This window comes from Sturnus vulgaris, chromosome 5, assembly GCF_052056855.1.
Source record: "Sturnus vulgaris isolate bStuVul1 chromosome 5, bStuVul1.hap1, whole genome shotgun sequence".
Lineage (NCBI taxonomy): Eukaryota > Metazoa > Chordata > Aves > Passeriformes > Sturnidae > Sturnus > Sturnus vulgaris.
In genome coordinates this window covers 14,495,983-14,522,663 of record NC_142247.1, presented here as the reverse complement: position 1 = coordinate 14,522,663, position 26,681 = coordinate 14,495,983, and the positions used below count along the sequence as shown (strand labels likewise).

Sequence of the window (26,681 nt, the reverse complement as noted above, 5' to 3'; positions counted from 1 at the left end):
TTGCACAGCCTCTGTTTAAATAACATTAGTGCCAGCCCAAGGTTGAACAAGCAGTAAGGTGATAGCACCAAGCTGCTGAGGCATCAGGGAGGATCTGTGTAAGAAGGAACAGACTTTAAAAACATATTGGAAGTGCAGAAATTAGCACTGTACATTGTGTAGATGGCCTGGCCCAACAAATGGACTTGGTGACACTTTCATGGTAGCACAGATGTGTTGTGTATGTTCATGTTCATATACCTGCATATAAAGACAGGATTAAAATGCTTTTATATCATGCACCTACTCCCATGAGAGCTGAGATAAACACACCTGGCTCTTGGCTTCCATAAATGAGCTTCTAAAACTATGGAAATCTTTCACAAGTGACATTAAATTTAAAAAATGTTCATTGATATTAAAGATAGTATTGTGTCACTTGGCCCTTCAGCAACTTCTCTCTGTCTGACAGTGTGTGGGTTTTTTATTTTGGTTTGGTTTTTGTTTGGTTTTCTTAGTTAAGCTGTGAACATTATTAGCATTTTTTTTTCCCTGCAAATTCATCTTGTATATGATGTGGCTTCCAATATCTATTAACATTTCTTAGGGACAGATAAAAGCTATTTTGAAGTCATAGAAGTGTTTTTTTCTGTAGCAATACACAGAATATATGGCATTCGTGCACATTGGATTCTATTTTGTACCTGGAGCAGAAAGGCAGCTTTGGTTTGTATGGCTGTGAATGACAAAGTACCTGTCATCACACACCTCATTTGGCTTGCTTGTAGGCAGTATCAGAGTGTGAGTCATGTATTGGATTTATTGATCTGCTGTATTCTTTCAATCTGGCAAGTGTTCTAATTTCATTATCCTTCCAGTGCAAATTAGAGCATGAAATATTTCTTGGACACTTAGTAGCCAGAAGCAGGCATGGAGAAAAAGCAGTAAGACACTGTTTTATCTTGGAGAAGTGTCTCAGAAAGGACCTTCTTAGTTGAAAATGGTCTTTCATATGACTTCTGACTGAGAGGAAATTTCTGATCCATATTTTCTAGGGCCTGATGACTGCTACACAAGATAAGATGGGGTTTGTAGCAGGAGATGGGTTTGCTTTGGGAGAAGGAACTCTGTGCAGTTATTGCTGTCTATCTGTGGCTTATTTGGTTTATTTAGGTTCTTGACCTCCATGAATAGCCAGTGCTTGCCCAAAAAAGCACCGTCTGCAATTCTTTCATGGGCATGAAATTAGGTTTCCAGATGTTCCCTGTCACTGGTAGTCCTCTACCAGGGCACTGCTGCTGTTGATGAAAATCTCCCTCAGAGTGGAGACATTGGAGCTGTCTGTGGGGGGCTTCACACAGATGACTGGTGAAACCAAGAAAGATGACTAAGGATTTTGTGAAGCTGCAGAATTTGAGTTGTTTTGAAAAGCATCCAGTATGATTTCCTAGCTGAAAGTGTGAGGTCTGTAGACAGCATTTTCAATTTGTATCTTTACTCTTGCCTTCTGCTAGGGAAAGTTTTCTGTTCCCTGGTGGTCAGATGAGTTCTCAAACAACAGGAAAAATTAAGTGAGCAGAGAACTGATTAAAGAATTAGTTTTCTTTGCGAAAGCATGACAAAGTACATGGCATATAGAGGTGACTGGAAAATTTTTTTGAAAACTGGTGACTTTTTTTTTTTAATAAATGATCTCATATGCTATAAAGAAAAGCAGTTGGCAGCTGAAGTTCACAGTGATGAAGCTTCTCGTAATCTTCAGTTCTTGTTTCATAACTGAAGATGCACCAATGAGATGGAGCACAGCAGTTTGACAAAGCACCTGGTGGAACTGCAGTTCATGGAACAGACAGTCCCAAACGAGAACAAAGATGCTGATGTTTCTGCTGAGTGTCTCAAAAGCCTCCAAGTGTGAAGGCACAGGAAAAGCTAAGGTGCACTCATGCAGTCTAGGAAGCCTGGGGAGTTTAGGGAGGAGATGGGCCTATTTTTTATCAGAAGGCTGAATGATCTGAGTGCACAGAAGAAGTAGAGGAGACAGCAGGGAAAGCATTGTCTGCAGCATTGTGATGCTAGAAGATGTTGAAGATATGTGTGTCTAAGGCAGCCTGAGGACCAAGTGCAGGAGCTCTGGCAGAAGTGCAGGTGACAACTATTAAGCCTAAAATTTGCCAAAAGTGGCAGTAAGTGTTACATGCACAAATACCCACCTAAGGCTTTGCCTTTTCCTTGTGTAAGAGTTAGGTTGGAACTAAGTGCTAGTGTGAGGGAGCACTGTTACCCAGCTAAGTGTATTGTGGTTACTTCTGTCAGTGCTAAAGGATTTGTAATGGTCATTATAGCATTGAGGTCTTCCATGAACGTAATAACAGAACTACTGCTCAGCAGGTTTTCCTTTCAGTAGTATTTCACAGTGATAAAATTACATATAAACCCCATTTTTAAACCAAATTTAATCTATTGTAAGACTTTACACCTCATTCTTATACTGGCATTACAGTAATGTTAAAATCAATGTGTGTTTTCAGTATTTTTGAAGGAAAACTTTGAATTACTTTTCTGTTTCCTATTTAGAAAAAGCAATTACATATACCACAGAGAAAACACTGATATCTCTAGAGCACAACATAGGAAATAATGTTATGCTTGTGTAATTGTACAGCTACTTGAGACAGTCTTGAGTGACTTCTGAGAAGTTGTTGACCCAGTGGCTCAAATGTATCTTTAGGATAACATCAGTGTTTTAATGGAGGCAATTTTAAATCTACCATGCTATTAAACACAAAGGGCAAATTTATGCTTGGCATATCTCCCTTGGCAATGTTGGCACTAAACCAAGGAGCAATTTTCCCTATTGCATTTAGCAACATGTTTCAGATTTGTAAGCCATGAAGCTATTAAAATATGACTCCATTAATTAGAAAGCAATTGTGGTATTTCTTCCTAGTGCTGAGGGATTAACTCAGTTTAATCTCAGTATCGTTAACAAAGGCAGATAGTTACTTGCTTTAAATCTGAGTTAAATGTGTAAAAAGTAATGACATCATGGAGAACAGGATTGGCCCCATGGCATGTGCCCAGAAATTGGGCTGATGACTTCACTGAGTTCAGTGGTAATCTTGAGCTGAAGGGCAGTGTGATGGAACCCCCAGGGGCTCTTCCTGTAGGTGGGCTGTACTTCCATTTCACATGCAAGCTTGGTATCTTTAAAAAAGATCATGAAAGAGAATATTAAACTGTATCCAGCTTCAGTCTTCTGTGTTGATGCCAGCTCTTGCTTTAGGGCAACTTCATAAAGCAGCAACAGGAAGAAACTGAAGCATAATGGTTGAGTACTTGTCAGTATTTGCTGTCACCAGTAATTACTATCAGCAAATCCAAGTTGGCATACTGGATATTAGACATAACCCAGCAATGGAGCTGTAGTTCTTTGAGATATTCTTCTTCCACAGCTGGCAATTCCCATCCTGTTAGCTGGTAACCAGCGCGTTCTCCATCCTAATTCATTGCAGTGCAGAGGAAAATCAGTTGGCTCAGTTCATCTGTGGGATACTTCACTACTGTCAACTGATCGTGTCATGAAGGCTTTCTAGGATTTTATCAGTGGATCTGGAAGTATTTGAAAAATTACAGGTAAAGCAAGGGCCTGTTGTTATATAGTGTCCTTTGCTTTGGGTGACACTTTAGTTGTGCTTGAGTATGCCACTGAATGCCCGTACACACTCTGCCAAAGTCTTGTCTTTCTGGAGTAGAAAACCCTAAGCTTTATGGCAAATAAAAACATATTTTTAATGAACAATAAAGCATACTGTGATACTGTAATGAGATTTATGATCTCTCTTGGCACATTGTCTTTTAGTGGATAGGGAGGGTCCTGTAGCCACGATTGCCTGCCTTGCTCTAGAGGGTTACAAAAAAAGAGGAACAGAAGGGTTAAAGCTTAGAAAAGCAGCAGGAGGGATGTGGGGGGCTCCCTGGGGGGAAGGGGAGAGGAAGTGAGATCTGCTGTGGCTGGGAGTTTGCCTTTTACTTTTTGTTGGTAGCAAGGCTGTGATCTGTGAAAGGTCCACTGAAAATACTGCTTTTTTTTGGTATGTTTTACAATGTTCTCAAAATCTGTAAAAAAGAAAAAGAATCATGTTACTTGCCTTATGTGTGTCACGCTTCCCAGCCTGTGATCCATTTGGTCCCAGCCTCATTTTGGTGGCTGCTGCAGGACAGGTGGCTGCTGTGTCTCTTGACACTGCTATCCACCTGCACCAGCCCTCCCTGTGGGGTGAGGGCTGCTCCCTGTGAAGTGCTGGGATCTCATAGGCTGACCATGAAAGGTTTTCTCTGCATCTTCTCTTAAGGGGGTTATACATTTGATCTGGGGCTTTCCCATCTGGACTGGGAGTTCCCACCTGAGATGTAGCAAGGCTGAGAGACAGCCACCAAGTCCTCTCCATCTTTCCAGCTGTGCTGCCTTATACCATCACCCCAGCCATCCTCTTTCATGGTTCATCACCCCAACCTCTTGCTCCTGATGCCTTCTTCCATCTCCCAAGCCTCTACACTCACTTCACCTTTTCAGCTCCTTTTTAAAGGCTGCTGGGAAACAAGGAACCCCATCAGGTCTGTCTTTGTCTCCTTTGTTCCATGCCGTTGGATATAATATGCATTTAGTGGCTGCTGGCAGGGAAGGTATAGGTAGTGCACGAGGGTCCACAGAGATGCTAATGTGATGCTGTGGGAACTGGGAATCTTGTTTTTAGGTAGATGGCTTATACCTGTTTTCCCTCTGTTGGTGAACAGAAGGATGCCTGGAAGTAGCACTCCGGTTTTTCTTTCCCCTCACACTTCCTTTGGAGAAACCTGAAGTTCAACATTGTAGATAATGAAAAATATTCTCATTATTTATTCATATAGGTGACCATTCCTTATTACTGTCTTTGTTTAATGAAGGTTTTAAGAAAATGAATTCTTTATTTTTTTCTTCCATTCTGCCTACTCAGTCTTCTCTTAAAAAAGGCAAAAGCAAACCTGTTAGCTAGATACGTTTTTGTAGAGAAATTTGGCTCTGATGAAATTGAGTAAAAACCCAATTTATTTATTCAGCTCTGAATGAAAAACTTGTGATGTTGTCCATAACTTTCTACACTACAGAGTGATAATCTAATCTAGGATGTTATGTGTGTATATATATGTTACATATATAAAGCCTTAAAATGCAGATGCGCAAAATAAAGAACTGAAGTAAAACTGAAAACCCAGAAGATGGAAAGTTGTGCTAAGAACTTAGCACAAAGTTCTTGCTAATATATTTACTAATGGCAAAGTCTGATGATTCAATACAAGCCGTCCCTGAAATGAATTAACTGCATGTGTATCAACTTTCCTGTAATGTTTATTGAATTTGATTTGCTCTGGTTTTATTTTTTCTAGGGCTGCCAGAATGAGTGCACAGGCGGAGGATGTTCAGGAGAAATGGGAAAGCAAATGACTGAGTCTTTCAAGGTATGTGTGAATGGTCTTCAGAAGAAAGTTTTTCCATTGGGTCCCAAAGTTGCAGAGCTAAGGATTGCAGAAGGACTCCAAAGCACTGCAGTTCTGGAACATTATCAGCACTCCACAACAAACAGATCTGTGATAGTAAGGAACGCTGAGCAGCTGCCAGGAACTGACATGAAATTGCTTCCTTCTGTTTTTATTTTAATCTTATGCTTAGAAATGAGCTCAGTTAAAATACCATTCTTCTCCTTTGCCTCCTTCCTGAATGCAATGTTAGTAACTAGGAGCTCATTTTAAAAACTGTATGGATACAGATGTTAGCTTCTAGCTTTCTGTTGAAAGTGCAGAGCCTGTCAGCATGTGCTCCTTTGAATTCTACATCTGTCTAATTTCCTTTTTTCCTGCCTTTTATACATCTTTTGCCTTTATTCTTTATGTCACACATCTGTAGTTTTTTTTCCCTCTTATTCTCTGATTTACAGTCTTTAAAAAAGCCTATGTATATTTTGCAGAAATATAAAAGTAGTACTCAGAAAAACTCACGTTTTTCCAGCAGTTCCATTCCTGTTATTTCTGACTCTTGTCAGCAGTACATGAGATGAAATTATATGATACGCTTTGTAAGTGTCGTGTTCTTCCTGACTTCTTTGGGCAGTGCCACTGCTGTGCAGTCTTCAGAACTATGTTTAAGTAATTATTTCCCCTTCAGTTGTCAGGCTTTAAACAGATATGAAAAGTTAATGCTGCAATAAATATACTGGACTCTTCGATAAGGTTTATTCTGATGTTGGTCTCATTGAAAACAGCAAAGAACTCTTGAGTGTCCATGACTACAGAATTTCACTGTGTAGGAACATGCCATTTAATTTCTATTTCCTCATTCTCAGCCCTTCCCATTTCTCCTCTTCCTCATTTCTTTGTGTTGTGTCTCTCTGGCAATTCTGCCCAAGGAGGAAAATTCAGGATGACTTTTCAGCCAGAAGGTTGATTTGGAAAATGCTGACAAGGAGGCATGCAGCCAGTTTTGAAACCACAAGAAATCGGTCTGGAGTGCAAGGGTTGTTTTGTGGAATCACCTCCCCTAAGTAGATAAATCTCAGTACAGGGATTCAGCAGAGTGTGATGGTTGGTGTAATTGCAAACAAGAATTGATTTACAAGAGGAGATCCTTGTGTAACCAAGATGAAGCATGTCTTTCACTCATTGAGGCAGTCCAGAAAGAAGACAAGAGTGACAACAAACTCTGGTAGTGTTTGGGTCACAGGTGAACTTGGCATAAACTAAAGCAGACTTAGGGCAGATTTAATTATACCAGCAGTCAAGCAGGTGCTTTACCACGGCTCCAAATACTGGGTGGCGCAAAGTTGGATTTAGTCCCGATTCCTTTATATTGATACTTGGATGTTAGCTGGAACAGCAAATCATAATAGGAGAGAGGTTGGGTGAGGGGAAAAATACATTAGCAGGTGGGACAGATGGTTATAAAGGGAATAATGCTAGGAGAAAGCAGCTGGCTCAGGCTGAAGTCTAATTTGTAAGACTTCATTCCTGCCTTATGGCTCTGTTTCTGAAGATTAGCTGCAGTCACCAGAGGGGTAGAGATTTCTAGAAAGTATTGTGCTGTGGGAAATGTGTGTATGAAAGTTAAGGTGAGAATATAGGTCTTGGCTGTAGTATCATGTATTATAATAATTATTTTCAGCCTCTTTAACTTCATAGTAAAATTAAGAAGGAAAAGCTTCATAAATGAAGAAATAACCAGCAACAGAAAATGAAAATAAAATAGCCTGCATTAATCGCAAACATTTTCGTGGAAGACAGTTACAGTTACAATTTCAGAAACTATAGCTAATAATATTTCAAAGGAATCAAGTTGACCCATGGGGCTGACTATGGTGAAGAAAGCTGCAGATTTGTGCCAGTGACCTAAGCAATCCAAGATTGTGGGAATGTAGAAAACAGGGTATGGTTTTGGTTAAAGCTTACATGAAACATATTGTTCACATTGGGTCATGCCCAACACTTGAATGCCAGATTAGCCCTCTGAAGACATTTCTGTTAAGAATGCAGTGCTGTGCTTTTTAGGTGGTGTGAGCTGCTTTGAATTTTACTGCGGTTTCTGTCTGACTTTGAAAGGTGGAGTCAGAAAGTCCCTGTAGTCTGGGAAGGAAGGCATGAATGTTACTACAATTTTTGGCAGGCAGTGAGCCCCTCTGCTAACTGCTTGCTTTTCTCTATTCTCATGGACTGTTTTAAAAGTGACAGGTCAGAATTGGCATTTCCTTCATCCTGACTGCTGCTGAACTACCTTAATTTGACTCAGTTCTGCAGTTAAAAATCCCATTCTGGCAGGTCTGTGATTTACAAGGCATTTAATGTATGGCATTAGAGTTGTCATGTAAGCAGTGATCTTGGAACAGCTAAGAAACACTGAAGGAAATAGTGATTCTGCTACAGTTTCCTGTATTGTAGAAAGTGCCAGATCTCCAGGATTTATCTACCAAACTCCTTCCACATGAGCGAAATCTTCTTCCCTCTCTCAACTGTTGTATGCACTTATAAATATATTTGTTTATTTAAATAGCAGATGGTGATTTGTGACCACACCTAAGTTGTCGTTTTTGTCTATTGGAGGCATTGGATCTCTGTGAGGGGGATATTGCACCAGTAATGGAGAGTACAGTCATCCTTTGGACCACTGAATGTTTTCTTGGGAAGTTGAATCAAGAAATGCATGTATCTGGTTTTGTTCTTATACTTGCATTCAATAATACCACAGAGTAGTAAGAGTAGCATCATAGTGCTACTAAGGCACTTAATGTTTTGTGACTAAAAATCTACTAGTTCGTTTAATGCATTCATTCTACTTACTGTGCTGTCACAAGACAGAAGTAATGTTGTTAGGAGAAGGTAACAGTCTGTTTCCATATGCAACTGATTTGGTTTCTTTTAATGGGTGAATTAGCTCTGACTTGTAATTCCTAATATTTGATGTTAAGAAACTAAAAGCATCTGTGATGTGTTTTATTTCTCTCATATCCAGAGAGATGATTTAATGTAGCCTTTTGTCTTGGAATTTGTCTTTGTTCTCCCTTGAGACTGATATATGGAGCACTTTAAAAATATATTACCTACTCCTGTAATAATTCTCTGAGTTTCAGTGATCTGAAGCTCTGGAAAAATTGGCATTGTAATAGTGCAAAATTCAGTTCTTTTGTTTTACTTTTTAACGGCCTATTTAGTATGCTTGTTATGCCTATTTAGTGGTGCAGACTTTCTAGGGAATTTCTAGGGAATACTGGCTAGTTGGCTACAGCAAAGCAGAATGGAGTATCTGTAGCTTACAAGTAGGTCTGGATTGAGTTGCTTATGTGAAGACCTGTGGTGGCAGAATGAGAAATGTTTAACTAGGGCTTCTGTGTGTCAAAGCCTGCTTGTGCTACTCTGAATATCTGTGAGTGCTCCCACACAGTTTTCTGCAGACAGACCCAACCTTCCAGGCTCTGAGCCAGTGGCATGTTGAGCCCATGGCAGACTGCATGGGCAGGCTGGTGCAGTGCTGTGCTGCCACTGGTGATCCCTGTGGGGATCTTGGGCTTGCTAGACGAAGTTCAATGCTCTGCTAATATGCTTGCATGGCTTCCAGTTCAAAGCTATCTCATCTCTAGCCAGGTGATGTGCTGGATATATTGAATTTTCCACAACGATGTATGGTTTTTTATTTATTTCTTGCATTGCTGTAGCGTTTTAAAGCTCAAGCTGTGAATTAGCTGACACTGTGCTAAGTATTGTACAAATCTGAGCATAAAGATTATTTCCACTCTACATATATAAAACCCCCTAAAAACCCCAACCAAAATCTCTGACAATTTTCCCACAGAATCTAAAGCTGTAGTGTATTTTACTCTAGAAGGAACCAAAATGCTTTTTCCAGTGCAGGTACAAATTTCCACTTGTAATTCAAATTGAGAGATTGCCAGTGAAAGTTTTACATTACTTTGAGCCATAACCATTTTTATACTAAGTGGGCCTATGATTTGTGGTAAATACAGTGAGATATAGGATTCCTTGCTCTGGGAATCCGGAGAGAGAACAATCTATTTTGAGAAAATAGACGGGTTTAAGCTTTGTTTTAGAAAACTATTTTGTAAATGAAAAGTTTGCTGACAGTGATTAAACAACAAACAATTCTCTGATACCTTTTTTTTTTAAGAAAGATGAAAATTAATTTTTTACTGAACTTTATTGTTTTCCATCCAATGCAGAGATCAAAGTATATAAAATACACAATAGTCTAATTTTTGAAACATCATCTTAAGGTCTAAGCTAACTGACTTTATCACTTTAACACATTAGTGTGACAGAGTTAAAGTTCCATTTCTTGGGGACTTTAGGAATTACTGAGCAGTTTTCCTCTGTTTTCATTTTATAGGAACAGTAGGTATGCTCAGAGCATCTGGATCAAGGGAACACTAAAGTATTTTTGGAATGAGGAAATACACGCATTTATAGTTACCACATTACCTACAAGGCTAATAAATATAAAGAAATTTACATGATTTATATATTTTCAAATATATATTATTTCCTCCCCAGATTGTCCTCAATTTCTTGTTTTTACTGACATCAGTAAATTATTTGCCTGCCAAAGCATATGTGCACACAGTGAGGCTTTTTTGTCATATTGCAGCAATTGATTCTTCAGGGGTTTTGAGTGCTAGGTGGGGCTATTAGAACAATACCCCTGCATTGCCATTTAAAATTCTATATTAGACTCCATTTTAAATTTTGCTTGGTGAGATAGAACATTTCCTTTGTATTAAAGGTTTGGGGAAATATTTATTATAGAAATTTAATATCTTGATCCTTTGATGAGCAGTAGCTCCCCAGAATGTGTGTATATAAAATCTGCTCTTATATAAACTGTCTTGAAGCAATAAAAGAGAAACAACCAGTTGGTTGTGTGTGTGTGCAACAGGATACAATAAGGATCTCCAAATACTTTGTGTCTTAGAACCTTAGGCCATCCAGTCCATTCTCCCACTGAAAGTTGGGCTCTCATCAGCACCAGAGCAGCCCTCTGTGGCTTTGTCTGCTGAATGCAGAGTGCTAGGCTGCTCTCCTAAAGAATACTTGTTTTTCTGGTGTCCAGTCTGATCCTCTTAAGCTAAAGCCTTGTCAGTTACCATTTGGTAGGTCATCTCTGTATCACCTCTATGGAAGTACAAAGCTATAGCCACTGTTAGATTGAGAATACCAAGCTACAGGCCAGTTGTGTTATTGTCATAACAGTATTTAGCATGTGTGCTTTAGAAAAGGTTATTCTGATTTTATCTTGATTTCAGCTGAATCTGTTTACTTTATGTTATTGTCAGTGGTAACAAAATTGTTTTTTGTGATGTGTTGAGTAAAAAAAGATTGGTGAGTTAATAATACTGTTAAATCACTGTACTTTCATATCACCTGGTTACACCTCCTAGTAGGTATGTATATGCTGCAGAATTGTTTGAGGTGATTTACACTCAAATCCATTCCCTCATTAACTGCCAAGAGGGAAACCAGTTCCAGGATAAAAAGTGTTGAGTGGTTTCTGTGATATTCTGCATCCACATGGGCATGGCACAAACTATTTTGAGTTTATTACTATGACTATTTTGACTATTTTGAGTTTATTTCTATTTTATTTAGTAATATTTTGAGTTTATTACTATTAATAGGTGGACCAGACTGACACATATCTGCTGCTCTCCTTCCAGTTATTAGGAAAAAAATTTGGGATCTGTGGCAGCTCCTTTCAGTTTTAGCTTCATGACAAGTGGTTTTGTGTTTTCTTCAAGTGGGTAATGTTCTTCAAATAGTTGCAGGCTTTTAGCAAATAGATTTGAAGCTGCAATAGAGGACCTGATTGTCCCACTATCTGAAGCTGAAGGATTTCCAAATAAAGCTAATTGACTTCGGCAAATAACAGGAGCTTTTAGCCAAGATAAAAGGAAGCTGCTAAAAAAACAGCCAGAGGCAGTTTGGCTGAGTTGATTTATAGCACAAGAAAGCGATGCTTTGTCACTTTTTTCACTAGGAGCTTAAGTTGTTTCTGTAAAAGTACAGAAAATGTACTGGAATTTTGGAGATTGCATTTAGCTTGTATCATTTTTTGGACTCATTTTTCTCAGGGTAAAGAATTACTTTTAAAATGCAAGGCTTAGCACGAGTCATTGATCAAAGTAAACTTCTAAACTTTAAACTTTTTATAAACTTACAAACGACTCCAAAACTTTAAAAATCCATAGTGTCCATGCCTATTTCCAAGATTTCTTAAATTTTAATGTCATTGAGATATCATGTCCCCAGTTTTGATAGTAAATATTTTCTTTGCTGAACACACTTGGATAGAAGCTACAATTTTGGAAGAGAATTAAGCTGGATTGTTTTTTTTCCATAGAATTCTCTTGGCCTTCCTAGAAAGCTTACTTTTGAAAGGGTATCCTAACTTTCCATGAATTAACAGCCTAGAGAGTTGGAAGAGGTTTGTATTAATCCTGTATTTAGTCCCTAAGAAAGTACTGAGTGGAATGAAATGGCAAACTGTAGCAGTTTCATTGGCAGATCACACACTGAATTTCATGGGAACATTTAAGTTTACCTTCTGTCTACCAGTGTGAAAGGGAGATGGAATCTGAGAAAGATTCCAGGTGTGGTTAACTGAATGTTTGAAATGGTTCCCATAACCTCTGTATAATATAGAGACTTTACCATGAAAGCATTTTATATTTCCAAAAGGTTTTGAATGCCTGCATTCCATGAATCCACTTCCCTGCATGTCTGCAAGCTTATTAAAATCAGGGTAAGAAGATTTAATTGCAACTGCTCAGGACTTGGACATAAGAGATTATGATTCTATTCTTGGCTATTCCACACAATATATTTGTGACTGGCCAGGCTACTTAGGCAAAATACTTCCAATTTGTTTGTCTGAAATTTAGGTTTGCAGTTCATTTCTTTGTTCAGTATGGCTACTTCTTTTGGAGAAGGTTAGATGAAAAAATCTCATTTTTTGTTTCAGTTGCTTCATGTGAAATACAAATGATGTTTTCCAAACCAGGAGACAGTAGTGTCTTGAATCTTTGTTCAAAGATGTGTTATTGGTGAAATGTCAGACACCTCTCTATTCCAGTTTTGTGTCACAGGCCAGTATGAGCCCTCAGTTTGTGTTAGACTCAAACCTTCTCCCAGGCAAACTCTTCCTAAAAATGGAACATTGTGTTTATGCTACTATGCAGAAATACAGTGGCTGCGAGGCAAGGAGCAGCACAGCATCAGGAATTGCATTAACCAAGCTGTCAGATCTTTGAGAAGAAGCAGTTCATGTTAATTCTGAATCATATGAATTAGGAACTAGCTCATGTCTCCCATTAGTGAAGAATGGTCCTAGTTCTGTTTTTATGGAAATGTTTGTGTACAAACCTATGAGAGGGTTTTCTGCTATTATGGAATTGCAATCTATGTTTCCCTAAATGAAATTGCTTCTTTCTAATCTGAATCCCAGGTGTATCTACACTGCAGACACGAAGTGCAGTTGCGTGGCCAAAGAGGATTTTTATAATTGACTTGCCCAAAAGTAACAGAGAGCTTATGTGTGTTTTTCACACCAGTGCAATGACAGCATTTAAGACTGCTCACACTTCCTGATCACCCCACTTAGTTGATTGGAATAGCTGTTACCAAACAGAAGTGATTCATGGGACCAAAATACAGTAAGTGTGTGGTTTTATTCCAGTGTTTAATAGTCTCATCAGCATCTTTGTGGTTTGAATTACGTGGAGAGAATCGTATTTAAATGTTTTAGAGAATTTTTTGATAGAAGAGATACTAAGTGACTGTTTTTGTAGATCTGAAAATACAAAAAGCTGGAGTAGAGGAGGTAAACTCCACTGAAATCAAGTAGATTATTTTTTTAAGATTTCCTTAATATCAGGTGGAATGTTTCCTTAGGAAATGTAGGAACCCCATTCCAGCATCTCTCTTAATCTCAAAAACACATATTTTGAAACATGTCAGTGGAGAACAGACTAATGAATAATGGAGAAAAAAAGTCCCAAATCAAACAATTACAAATCCATGTAATTTTCCTGAAGCAGAAGAAATGGATGAGGCTGTAAAGATTCAGGTAGTTTTGCCTGCCTTATGATCGATATTCCAACAAAGCTGAAAAAAGGGTGTTGATTAACTTAAATGGTCTCTGGATCAAATCAGTGGGAAGTTATGCAGGCAGCATTTCAGCAACATGGAAAAACTCCTAAAATTTAGCTAGTGCTATTGAAATGAATGATATCTCTGTAGGGCAAAATAATTTTCTTTCTACTTTCTCTATCATCTAGCCTGACTGTAGCTTTCCAACATCTTTATTTCCCTTCTATTGTGTTTTGAGGGCTTTAGAATATATTTTTGGCTGTGCTGCTGCCCTAGGTGCCCATTTCATTTCTTTGGGCAAGAAGTTTATGTCAATTCCAACCACTTTTCTGTTTTCTTGTCAGAGCAGGTTTACTTCCATGCCTACTGCTCCAGATCAGAACATTCCTGCGTCAGAGTTAGAGCCTCTGTCAGATCGGGGAAAGGTTAAAGAAGCCAGCAGTAGTTATGCTGCCCTCCTTTTCTTGCAGAGTGTAGCAGAAATTCATTCTTCTGTGAGACAAATACTTAAGAAATATCTGTTATGAATAGTTTATGTTAGATGCCTTGCAGAGGATTTAAAAGGACTAGACATAGTCCTTCCAGCCATATTTTCTGCTGATTCTATGATTGTCTCACAACTGATTCAGAGCCTTGACTCTCTTTTGCTTTGTCATTTGTTTTGTGGTTTATTACCCAATGTACAGCCAACCTGATGCAGTGATTCCAGGATTCAGTCCAATTGCATGTGCTAACATATTCTCAGATGAAGTTTCAAGGAAGCTTTATGTTGAAAGATTTCTGATATTTTTGATACTTACCCTGATATTGCAGAAGATTTAAATTTTTTTTGTGTGTGTGATAGTAGTAGTAAAAATAGGGCTTTTTTTCCTCCTCAGATCTTATATCTTGGCACACTTTCCATTCTCAAGCGTCAGGTTCTGTTGTACATTTAAAATAGTATCGATAGTAAAGGGATTATAGGATAGCTTACATGAATGTTACTTTATACTTACAAACTGGTAATAGATTTTGAAGGATTTTACTCTCTTACTCTTGTTTGTGAGTTGATAGAATTCTGTGTTTGTATTATTTCTACTGTAGACTTTATTTTTGTGATCAGAGCCATACAGGGCTTGGCTCTGTACAGAAAGTGATGGTCTCTGCAGGAAAAACTAGCAGTCTTTTCCAAAGAAGGTAGTGATGGGAAAAGAAATGGGGCGTGACTGGGAAACGAATGTGGGATCTCCCAGTGCCGACAAGCAGAATGACTTTGTGGTGGATGAAGGGGCTGGCACATGCCTGGTTCTGTGGTGCTTTTTTGCCATCTGTGGGGCTTTCTCACCCACCATTGTTCCTGAATTGGCCCAGGCTGGCAGTGGTTGGCCCTCTTGACTGCCATGGAGCTGTGGGAGAGCCATGTTGTGCTGTGTGGTGTTTGTGACTGCTGTTGATGTCCTGAGGAGTTCTGGATCCTGTCTGGCTCCGGGCTGGGGGAGAGACTGCTGCTTTGACTGCCAAAGATCCATGGGACACCCCGGTGCTGCCTGGCTGGCAGGGCAGGGACTGCTGGTCTTGGCATCCTGAGCTGGCACAGAGCTGGGGGACCTGCGGTGTTTTTCAGGCTGTTTGTGTGAGTTTTGTGCGTCAGACGTGGTCTGTCCCAGGGTGACTGGAAAGGTTTGCTGCTTTTGGGCACCAGAGAGCCATGGGATGGCCTGGATGACTGGAGGTGCTGGGGCTGACAAGCTCTGGATTGTCACTGGAGTCTTCAAGAAAAGGCACAGCAGCAGTTCCCAGATGGGGAAGCAGATGAGTTGCTGCCTGTGGGACGAAGTGACAAAGGACAGCAAGTGATGGCCTGGCAGAGCCCTTGTTCTTAGTCCTTCCTCCCCAAGCCCCTGTGGGGAGATGGAGCTCCCATGCAGAGCACTGGATTGCTTCTTTGGCACTAAGCCCTCTTCCTCCCTGTGCTCCCTGGCTCCTGGGCAAAGGCGCATTCCAGCATGGCAGCAAATCTGCATCTCATCAAACTGCCTGACTGCTTGGTTGACCCCCATGATGGGGTTCTGCCAGAGAAGGAGGGGAAAGTGTTGATGCCCAGCTGCTCCAGCATCAGGCAGATCCAGGCAGTCCTTGCCCTTGTGCCTGTTTCCAGCTTCCCAGTGAAGCTGAGGACAGGTTATGGAACAGAAGGTGACCGGGCCTGCCAGGACATCCCTAGGCTGGCACTGTGCTTGTGCCTGATGTCTCATGAGAGCACCAGTGCACAAAGCATGTGGATTGGTTTAGGATGGGATCAAGTTAACTTTGTGTGGTGCCCTGTTTTGAATTTGTGGGTGACATGCCACTGTTTGAGCCACAGTTGAGCAGTGAGTGCTCAGTGCTGAGGCCTTTTCTGCTCCTCACCTTAGCACCAGTGAGCAGGCTAGGGGACACAGGATGCTGAGAAGGAGATACAGCCATCCCAGCTGACCCTGCTAAGAATACCCCATTCCTTATGTCTGCTAAGCAAAACAACTACGAGCTCCTGCTCCTCCTGCACTGGTGACCCATCAGGTGGCTGGTAGTGAGCCATTGTGGTCTTTTGCATCACTTGTTTGGTTTTGTTTTGTTTTCCTTATTCATAGAATTATCAAGGTTGGAAGAGACTTTAAAATCATCAAATCCAGCTGTCAATCCAGCACTCTCACTGTAACCCCTAAACCATATCACCCAGATATTACACTGTCTTGGCCCATGAGGTTTGATCCTATCATCTGCTGAGCTGTGGTATCCTAAGCATGTTGAAAACCAAGATCCATTCAATGTCCCATGAGCATTCCTGATACCAGTGACATGAAGACCTGCACAAACTTGGTTCCCACCCCTGCCCTGTCAATCTCTCAGCCACAACTCACAACAACCACAGGCAAATGCCCAAGGTGTGGGGAAGAGTGCTGATAAGTTGAGTGCTGGAAAAGATGAGGATGCTGCAGCCATAAGGACTGAAAGACAGGAAATTCTCATCCCTGGAGCCTGCTTCAGTACCATTCTGTGTAGACCCAAACTCATTCTCTCCAGCTCTTCTCAGCTATGCTGTGTTATCTTTCCCCATTAGAGTAATTCCTTATGCTTTTTGTAATGTCTCCTTCTCAGAATTTGTTTCACTGCTGTTCAGAAGTGCAAGGGCAAAACAAATCATTTGATTTTGCCCGTGCTTCTGTGTTTGTTATTGCATGAGAAAGCCCTGATCTTTCCTAAGATATGCTTACAAATTCAGCATAAGATAAAAAATTATTGCAGTTGCTTGTGATCTTGAATTAATCACCTAGACTGAAAGTCAGGAAGGTTACCTGATTCATCAGAGGAGATTACAGTCAGTCTCGCTTGGGTGCGTGTTAACATTTTGAGGATCTCTACTGAGACTTGCTGCTGTTGTTGTTGGGTAACCTGTGAGCTATTTTACAGCGGGGACTGTCAGTTGTGTTTTTACTCAATTAAGTGATAGAAATGCATGGCCTAGCACAGTGTTTAGAAAAGTTTGGGTATGTCAAATGAGTTAGACCTGTTTCAGCTGCCCAACTGACTGCTTATGGTCTAGATTTTTCACTGGATTTTCAGTGCAGTGAAAATAATTGCAGCCAAGGACAAAGTATGCACTTGCCATCTGCACCTACCTGAGACAGCTGTCTAGGGTAAGAAAAGTGGGAATATAAGAATGAGAGTAACAGCTCTGGCTGCTGTCAGCTTCAAATCCACTTAAAGCTATTGCAAAGGTCGGGTGGAACAAGCATTAACCTGACACCAGGCACCAGGATGTCTTGTCACAGCTTTGATTAGAATTGACATGGCCCAGCACGTCACCTTTAAATTGAACCAGCTCATAACTGGGAGGATCTGTTTTGATCAAATGATGAATTTTAGTTACAAGAGGTCACAATATATATTCTTTACTTGAGCTGGGTAAAGCTTTGCCCTGGAAGAAACTGCATTGGAATTAACAGGTACTTGCCAGATGAGGGGGTTCTGAAAAAGTGTCTCTTAGAGCCAGTGGCCCTTCCTAGGTGTAGTGTTGCCATATAAGCCCTGAAAATCAACCGTATCCAGCTGGTCTCCCTAGCACTCCCTTTTGTCTACCACAGGCAGGGCATTCTGATAGTTCTGATTCCCTGTCAGAATTTCCTGGGCTAGTATGTCACAGGTACATCTTCTGTGTTCCTTTCTGCTGCGACATGGATATTTTCCAGGCTTGGGACTATATCATTTTACTTTAGGCAACAGGTGCCAAATAGCTGCACTGTGTGCCACATCTACTTCTTTTTTTAATCTCCCTTATCCTTTTTGTTCAGCATTTACCAGTTTTCCTTCCAGGTTAATGGTTTTATTAGGCAGCAGTGTCAAGAGGTGCTTGAGAGCATGTTAGATAAACAAAGCAAGCAAAACACAAGCCTAGCTGAAAATTCCCCTTTGTGTTGGCGGTACAAACAGTGGAGATCTAGATGGATGCTAATGCCAATCTCTAATGCATCCTTAATATGCTGCTTTTAAGGCTTGGGGAATGTTGGCAAAGGAGGAAAGTAAATTGCTGTTTATAAAAGTCAAAGGTGATAGCAGGGTAGCACTGTGATAAGCTTTTAATGAGTGACATTAACATAATAGACATTGATACTTAATCAGTACCCTGGCATTTTTCACGTGGCCTTGCTCTGCTCCCCTTTTGTGGGTTCTTCTGAGTGTTTGATTTCCCTCCTGGTGCTGCTTGAACAAGTGAAGCCTGAAGGGCTTATGAGCCAGGCGAGATGTTATGAAGGGTGTCCTACTTCTCAGGGACCCAGAAGGAGTTGAGGTAATACTTCATGCACACCACACTGTGGGAGAGACTACTCCAAGGATGATCCTCCAAGACCTCCTCCCAATGTGTTATCCTCCATGGAAAAAGAAGACCAAATGCATTGCAGCACTTGATGCTGTCTTGACATAAAAAGCAATTAGATTCTGAAAGATTTGGGTGCTGTTGCATGCTTTTAATTTGCACTGCTTGGTAAAAAAACATGAGAAAAAGGCATAACGAATAAAGGAAAAGAAAGGATATTAAGAAAGTAATGGCCAAAAAAGTGGCTCTCCAGAGAGCTTAACAGGATTATAAGAATGAGAAAAAATGTCTTTTTGCCTGTTGAATGATTGTTGCCCTACTGCTCTGCACAGTTTAGCCTGTCTCTACGATCTTACCCAGGGTGTTCCTACTGTTGTTTGAAGGAATTGTTGCAGATCAAGTGCTGTACCTGACACTGTTGACTCAGGTGTTGGCACAATGTCTGAAGGAAAACTGGTTTCCCCAAATTCTGAAGGAGGTGAGAAAGAGCAAATGGGATCCCTGGTCAGATTGTGCAGTTCCAGGAAGCTCTGTGGTCTGCTTCTTTCCTGGATAAAGCTCATAGTTTCGTACCTCTCTAGGCTTTCTGCCTTCAAGGGACTCAAACTGAAATGCAGTATCTTTCTTCACTTGTGGCTGCAGCTTGCTGCTCCTTCTACACGTGCTTGTGAGTTTATGAGAAGAGCCAGGTTAAAATTGTTTCCCATCCTTAAATAAAAACTATATGTTAACCCCGGCAAACTTAACGAACTATTTAGAAGTGATGCCTTTCAAGTAGCTGTGCTACCACCATTGAGGAAGCAGCACATGGAGTCATAAAAGCAGAAATCGGAACACCGATGGGAGTTCTAGAAGAGGCTTCATATGATAATTATGGTCCTCATGCGAGTTTATTGTAAAGATAATTACCCTAATGAAAGTGACCTGAGATGCAGAAGCCTGGAGTCCAGGGAAAGCAGTTGATACCACTGCAACAGGGAGTTCTTTAGAAGTTGTGATTCTTTGCAGAGATAAACTCAGAAATATAGTTGTGTTCCACATGCTCATTTAAGCCCCATTGACATCCCTGCTCCCGTGTAATTGTTTTCTTGAGCTGAGTCTTACATTGTGGGTAACTGCAAACACTCCTCCATGGCTTTTATTTTGATCCACGTCTTCTGTGATACCTAAAGCGTGATAAGAGTTATAAGAGGTTGCTGGGTAAAATTAGTTTCAGGACATCATTAGGTGGTGCTTCTCCCGTTGGAGCATTCACTGTCAGAAGAATAAAGGGAAGAGTTAAGAAGAGTAATTGTTGTTTCATCAGATTATGTATTAATTCAACCACACTAATGCACTGTAATATCTAGACAAGCCTTATAATTGGAAATAGTTGAAACAAGCTTTTAGCTATTCGTGTGCTCTTGCTCTAAGTTAATTTCACATCTATGCCATTAAGCAAAAAAAACCCAAAACACCCAACCAAACCTAAACCAAAACAACTAATCAATAAGAAACAGGTCTTTGTTAATTAAAGACATTTTGAAAATTAGTTTGTTCACAGAGACGGGGGGTACACGTAATTATTTTTCAAAAGCTTGGGACTGATTTTATCTCATTTTGCAAAATGCATGCAGGGGGTGAGATGTCCAAGACACTGATACAAGGTGCAGAAGCACCTTTTAAGAGCATTTGCAAATCATTTGGTCAGTATTCTGGACTACCTCTCTTCCAGTCTATTCCATATGCACCTAACACAGAGGAGCAGGATTTCGCTTGGGGGTCTGTAGTAAGGGGCAGTGCTTTCTGAGTTATGTTAGGAAGGCAAATGGAGCTTTGAATATGATTCTTTGACTTCTCTCTTGCCTCTCAGCAGCACAGTTTAAATGCTCAGGTGGCATAGGAAGAGAAGGGAGAGGGTGAATCAAGGTTCTGCCTGCTTTGTAGCCCCCTCTAGTTATTCAGCCCTTACCTGTAAATAAAAGGGGAGTGGCATGCCAGAGATCTGTATCCTTTATTTCTCTGCTGTTCTTTAGGATGATTCACAGAGGAGCTGACATAAAGAAAATTAACTCTATCCCAGTCAAAACCAGTACAAAACCCCGTGGCACATGTCTACAGCCAGTCGTGGCTTATAAGAGTCTCTACAGTCCTTCATGCAGGGAAGCATTTAGCCTTCCTTGCTAATTGGATCTTTCGAGGATAATAAGTATGTGAATGAGCACGTTATTGTGACATAAGTAACTTGCTGACTGCTGGCTCTGACCTCTCACATTGCTTTTGTGTTTTAAAGGAAAATCAGTGTAACATCTACTTAGTTGTGATGGTGAGTAGTTTCTGATGATCAGGTTATATTCTGAGGTACAGCAATTGGACGTTTCTGGAACTTGTACAGGGGTGTTAACCTAAGTGTCCAAGAGATTTCATGTGTTAATTTTCTGGTTTCGTGCCTTGTACTGCTTTTTTAACTTAATTCTTAAACAGAATTTCAAAATATGCTACTTCTTGTTTAAAAGCACTGTGTATATGTTTGTGTATACTTCATGAATATTTTGCCAGCTACTTAGAGGTTAGTTGCTTTTAACCATCGTGTCATTAAATATCCCTATAGAGAAAATATTATGGTTTGTCCTTGTTCACTGATGCAGAATAATTTTAAATCAGTCTGACTTCATTATTTTGATACACTTCATTTTTTTCTCCGTGTTCCTTCAGGCTTCCGATTTGATTATCACCCCAGCTACGACGTTCAAGGAAAAACCAGACCCCACTGGTTTGGTGTTTGGAACTGTGTTCACTGATAATATGCTGACAATTGAATGGTCCTTGGCTTCAGGATGGGAGAAACCCTATATTAAGCCACTGGAGAACCTTTCATTACATCCAGCCTCCTCAGCCCTGCATTATGCTATAGAAGTGAGTAGTAAATTGATTTTGAAACCACCGTTTTGTTTTATTAGCTCTGGAAGCCACAGCTTTGTAGTACAAGGCCTATTACTGCCTTAAGATCATTAGTATTGAGTTACATCTTGTTTTGTTAACTGGTATTCTTCCAGAATAATTGTATTACTTACAACAGGGTTATGTGTAACACAGAAGCAGCTGTGGCCTGGGGATTCCAGCACACTTTAAGTCCTAGCCTAGGGAAGGTGAGCTCTTTCTTGTGTGGTGATAAGTTTGTTTGAAAAACCATTCTTGTTCACTGACAGTGGATTGGTTCAGTTACAGTCTGTGATGTGGCAGTGCAGGACTGTGTAAGATCATGAAATTCTCAGAGTAGCTTTAATTTGAGGACTGAATATGCACTTTGTAAAAGTTACTTGAAGCTGGTTTAAAGGTTGATAGTTTGGATTGCAGGACAGACAGGTGGTTGTTTGAAACTCTGAACAAGTCCCTCGAGATCAGAACTAGATCTGATGCACTCAGTGTATTCAAGTGTGTTTAAGGAGGACATACAGCGAGGAACTTCGGGAAGTGGGATGTTAAGTCGGAAACCAGCGTGGTTAAAGTTTCCGTGCTTAGCTGATTCCTGCCTAAAGCTGCCTTTTGTGCCTTCAGAGCAGCTTTGGCTGTACTCACACCTGTGTGGGAACCCCAGCAGGCACAGACCCTGAAATGGAAACCCACTTCTCCCACTTCTGGGTAGGTGGGAGTGTCTCCATGAAGTGTGTGGAGTTGCTTCTGCTGCTTTTATTATTTCTTATATTTTTCCTTTTTTCCCTCTTAATTTTTTTTGTGTTTTAACCACTGGTAGAAGGGAAACTTCACCTCCTTGTTGTCCCTGAGCTCCCGCCTTCACAATTTTTATTTTGACTGATTTTTTCCTCATCTAATCCCCAAGCCTCCAGAGGTCTTGTGTAAATTACAACAGGCCCCTGTGACTGAGGCTGCAGCTCTTGATCTGCCCAAGAAGTAAGAAACCACGCTGGAGTCCCAAATCTGTATTTAATTCTTAGTAGCATATTGCTGTAATACTCGGCCTCTGACCTGGTCTGAAATCATTGTTAATATGAATATGCTCTTATTTTTTTTCCATTTTTTTATTCTTTTACCCTTATTGCATCACGTTTCCTCTAGCCAAGAGGACAGACAGAGGAGAATCTGGTGTCATTGCTGTGGCTCAATGAATACACAGTGGGTATAATACAAGTGATGAATTTGGCATTCCCTCCCCTTTCTCCTTGCCCTTCATAATGCAGTGTGGTAATCTGGATCTGCTGAACTCCAGATCCAGCTCCCGTGATGTACAGATGTCAGATAATACTGTTTTCACACCACTGTAGCAACCAACCATCAAGCAACCACAGCAGTTGCTTTCATTAAAGCTGAACATTTCTGGAACACATCACTGTCTCCCTTTTTAATGAGTGAAAGGTTTTACTGGGCTCTGGAAGATTGAAAGTATTTCTTTTTGGAGAAAAAGATTTAACATCTTGAGAAGGCTTTGTGTTTCAGTAATGATGTGATTCTTACTTCTGTCAAACCATTGATCAATCTTAGTAGTGACATTCCTCCCTTTTCCCTCTCATTAAAAGTTCTGTGAATGTGTTTGGGAGAAGGGTTGGGGGGGGGGGGGAAATGTGTTCTGTGATAAGAAAGTAACATTCCAACAATGTGCTATCAGTTAGTAAGTAGCCCAGTAGAAATCATATCAAAGTATCAGCCGGATGACCAGCTATGCTGTCCTTTAATAATGACTTTTCTTTTCTTGCGGCTAGAATGTCTACCCTAGGAACAACTTCTTTGTCAAAATTGTGCCAAACTTTTAATAAGGTTGGCATTGCCATAGGACTGAGATAGTTTTGAAGGCAAAAAGTTCTGGGTTCTAATTCTGGTTCTGCTACATAATTGGCACACAGCCTGAGGAAAATTGCCAGGATTCTGCAACCCAATTACAACCCAATTAAAATTTGTCATGTGGAAAGACCTAGCTCTGCCATGGAACTGCACTCAATCTTTCTAAAGATTGCATTTCACTCATCCTTATGGAAAAATATAATAGAATTTAATAACAGTGAAACCTGAAATACTCTGTTAAAATTACTTGTGCACAAATACAGGATTATTTTTTTCCAAATAAAAAAACTGCATATTTAGACTTCCAACCACATAGGATGCAGTTAGTTCCAGCTGCTTTTTGTGGAACAGTCAGAGGAGGAGAAGCCTGAGAAGACTGACAGCAATGATGCAGTTAGATTCATAGAACTTACTCTGAAATTTAATGCACAAAGAAATGCTTTGGAGGATAAAATTCTAAGAATCTGAACTGTTGTCTATAAGCATAAGTGAGCCTTTAATATGTAATCTAAATTAGACTTGTGTATACATATATATTAGTGTGAGCTTATATAATGCACGTGTTTTCTGTCATAAGTGTGAACAGAAATTACCAATCTGTAACTAAAAATAACTGGATGTTTGGTGGGCATGTTTTTTGATGTGGTTAGGAGATGCTGCAGGGTATTTTGCTGGGGGGGCATTGATAGGATAAGGATTTCTGATTGTCAGCATCAGTTGTCTGGATCCTGCAGTGTGATGGGATAACTGTATTTATATTTCCTGTAAAGTATATAGAGAAAATATTTTTACTCATTTTAACTCTAGTGAAAGACTGCATCTCTCTCATGCAGGCTAAATTGCAATCCACAGCATAGGGGTATAAGGGGAAAATAAGTAACCCGTTCCTGCTACAGCTACAGCAAGAACTTTACAAGAATTCTTTCAATTACCTTACTCTGTACTTCCTAACAAAGATGTGTTCTGGACAGAGCTCTAAAAAGAATTAATATATATAATGAAATTCTATAGATCCCTTATGTAAGTGAAAATGCTGTTTTGACTCAGGTATTAGTCAAGATGTGAGGGAATGGTTAAGTCAAACACATGATACAAATTTTAATTGCTGTAACCAAATTATGAAAGAAGAGAGGTTATCATGAGGAATTATGAAGTTTATATTACAAAGATGTCCTGCCTATACTTCGGGTAAATCTGTCTCACTGGAGTGTATTGCCAGAATTCACTAGTTAGCTTTTTCGTGTTTGAGTACTGTGAGCAGGAAGATGAAGCTTTTATTTCCAAAATTGGCACAGATCATCACGGGATAACGTGTCTCAGTTATTACTGGATTTCTTTTCCCTCCTTTTCCGGCTTGGTAGCTGTTTGAAGGGATGAAGGCGTACCGAGGAGTGGATGGCAAAATCCGCCTGTTCCGGCCAACCCTGAACATGGCCCGCATGGCACGATCAGCACGGAGAACAACTCTGCCAGTAGGTACCCAAGGCATCTCATGCTCCTTCAGTAAGAAGTTTTCATTGTCAGAGTACAAATCTCTAAAGCTTTTCAGCAGTACCACTCTTAACTCTGATAGCTCAGTAATACTTCATTAACAGATCTTATTCATTGAAGGAAACTGTTTGAAGTATTTTAAAGTATTTTTGAAGCTTATTTTAAAAACAGAACAGTGAGTGTTTTGCTTTCATTGTTGTCTCCCTGCTGCCTCAGATGTACAGAGTGTTTCTGAGGAATTGATGCTGTTCTGCAGGTATTTGCATGCCAACAGCTGTGTGATTTGCTCTGGTGCTAATGTTCTCCCTTTTCTTCTTTGCACTTCAGTTAAGTTGTTCAGCCTCTTGAGTGCCTTTGGTTTTGGTTTTGCCAGTAACTTACTGCTTTTAGCAGTTATGTCTTGGTCAGTGAACTTCCTCCCAGGCTTATTAGCTTAATTGCTGTAAGAACTGGGAACTTTGGGAGACTTACTGGCCCTTTGGAGTTGTAAACCAGAGCACTCTTCTGTAGAAGAGGTGGTGGTGTAGCTTGCAGCATGCCCGGATGAGTTGGCAGCACAGGGAGTTGTCCACATGCTTTGGGGCAAGAAGGGTCAATGACTCCTTTTTACCATCTCAGGAGGATACTTTGGAGCAAAGGAGGTCATTCAGGATACTGCACAAAAAGGCACAGTAGCTAAGACCATGGGATATTAAATTCTGTGAGGAATGAACTCAAGGAAGGTGTGAACCTCTACAGCATGGCATTGTTGCATATCCTGAGGAAGTGTTCCCTGTAGCATGTGGATCTGTAAAGACCACAAAGTGTTCCAGATTTATTTCTGTATTTGCTTTTTTCCTTTTTTTTCCTTCCCAGTCTTTTGACCAGAACGAGCTGTTAGAGTGCATCCGTAAGCTTGTGGAAGTGGAACAGGAATGGGTCCCGTACTCAACCTCTGCCAGCCTGTATATCCGTCCTACCCTAATTGGAACTGAGGTGTGCAGTATTTCTTTTTTCCTCTCTTAACTTTTGTTTGTTTAAGTAAGAGGCAATTTCCATGAAAGGAAATATTCAGCTGTCAGCAGGCGACAGGATGAAGTTTGGGGGCAGATGGGTTTTAGGGTTTTACTTTGGAGTCCCTCGGCTGTATCGCCACGGCAGGAATTTGACGTTGACCACACTGCCGCTTAGTGGCCACACTGGCTCAGGGCACGGAGAGTGAACGGAGTAACTACTCGGCAGTGGAAATGGAGCAACACTTGTTAATTGGGGTTGTGCTGAAAGGATAATTAGTTATATGTGACATGGTAATATCAAAATCCTAATAATTCCGAGAGAACATGACGGAGCACAAATTTTTGTGTACATTTTGTAATTTCAAGTCATACCTGAACTTAGTGAGGAGTTTTTGGAAGATTTTACCTTGTAAATTAAGAGGCTCCTTAGCAAATAGATATTCATGTGTCATCTCTGAATTTTATGTGTGAAGCAATTCTATAGTGTTGACAGAAGGAATTAGAAACAGAGTGTTTATTTTGTTAAATCCTTCAGGATTCTTTTTTCCAGCAGTAGCAAGAGAGAAATGTATAGTGGTAGAGCATAGGACAAGGAAGCTAAAGAATGTAGGTTCCAAACTAGGTAAGCTAAACTTCTGCTATATCCATATCTGTAAGTAGTTACCATATGTGAGCATTTTACATTTCACTTAGGTTCTAGGAAACCATTAATTTAATAGTTTTTAAACTAGTTGCAGATTTTCAGATTAAAGAATCTCCACTCAGTGACTATAAGGTACTGATATTAAAATTGGGGTGTTTAGCCCTGTTTTTGTTTTTGGAAATTGTTTTGCTCTGAGCTTTGTTTCAGGATAGCCAACATTTGTGGCCTTTCCACTATCATGTGTTGTTTCCATGTTGCATGTCCTACTAGGCTTTTATGAATCACC

The 26,681-nt window shown here is 40.2% G+C and overlaps 1 protein-coding gene across 2 annotated transcripts in view; it reads left to right on the top strand.

The window, feature by feature from the left end:
* Positions 1–26,681, top strand: part of BCAT1 (branched chain amino acid transaminase 1) — a 54,865-nt gene that overhangs the window by 10,849 nt on the left and 17,335 nt on the right. For both annotated transcript variants that reach the window (XM_014880015.2, XM_088164923.1), the window contains exons 2-5: positions 5,404–5,475; positions 21,185–21,385; positions 24,628–24,738; positions 25,613–25,732. In XM_014880015.2, the coding sequence (XP_014735501.1) occupies positions 5,404–5,475; positions 21,185–21,385; positions 24,628–24,738; positions 25,613–25,732 (504 nt within the window). The remainder of the gene's footprint in view (positions 1–5,403; positions 5,476–21,184; positions 21,386–24,627; positions 24,739–25,612; positions 25,733–26,681) is intronic.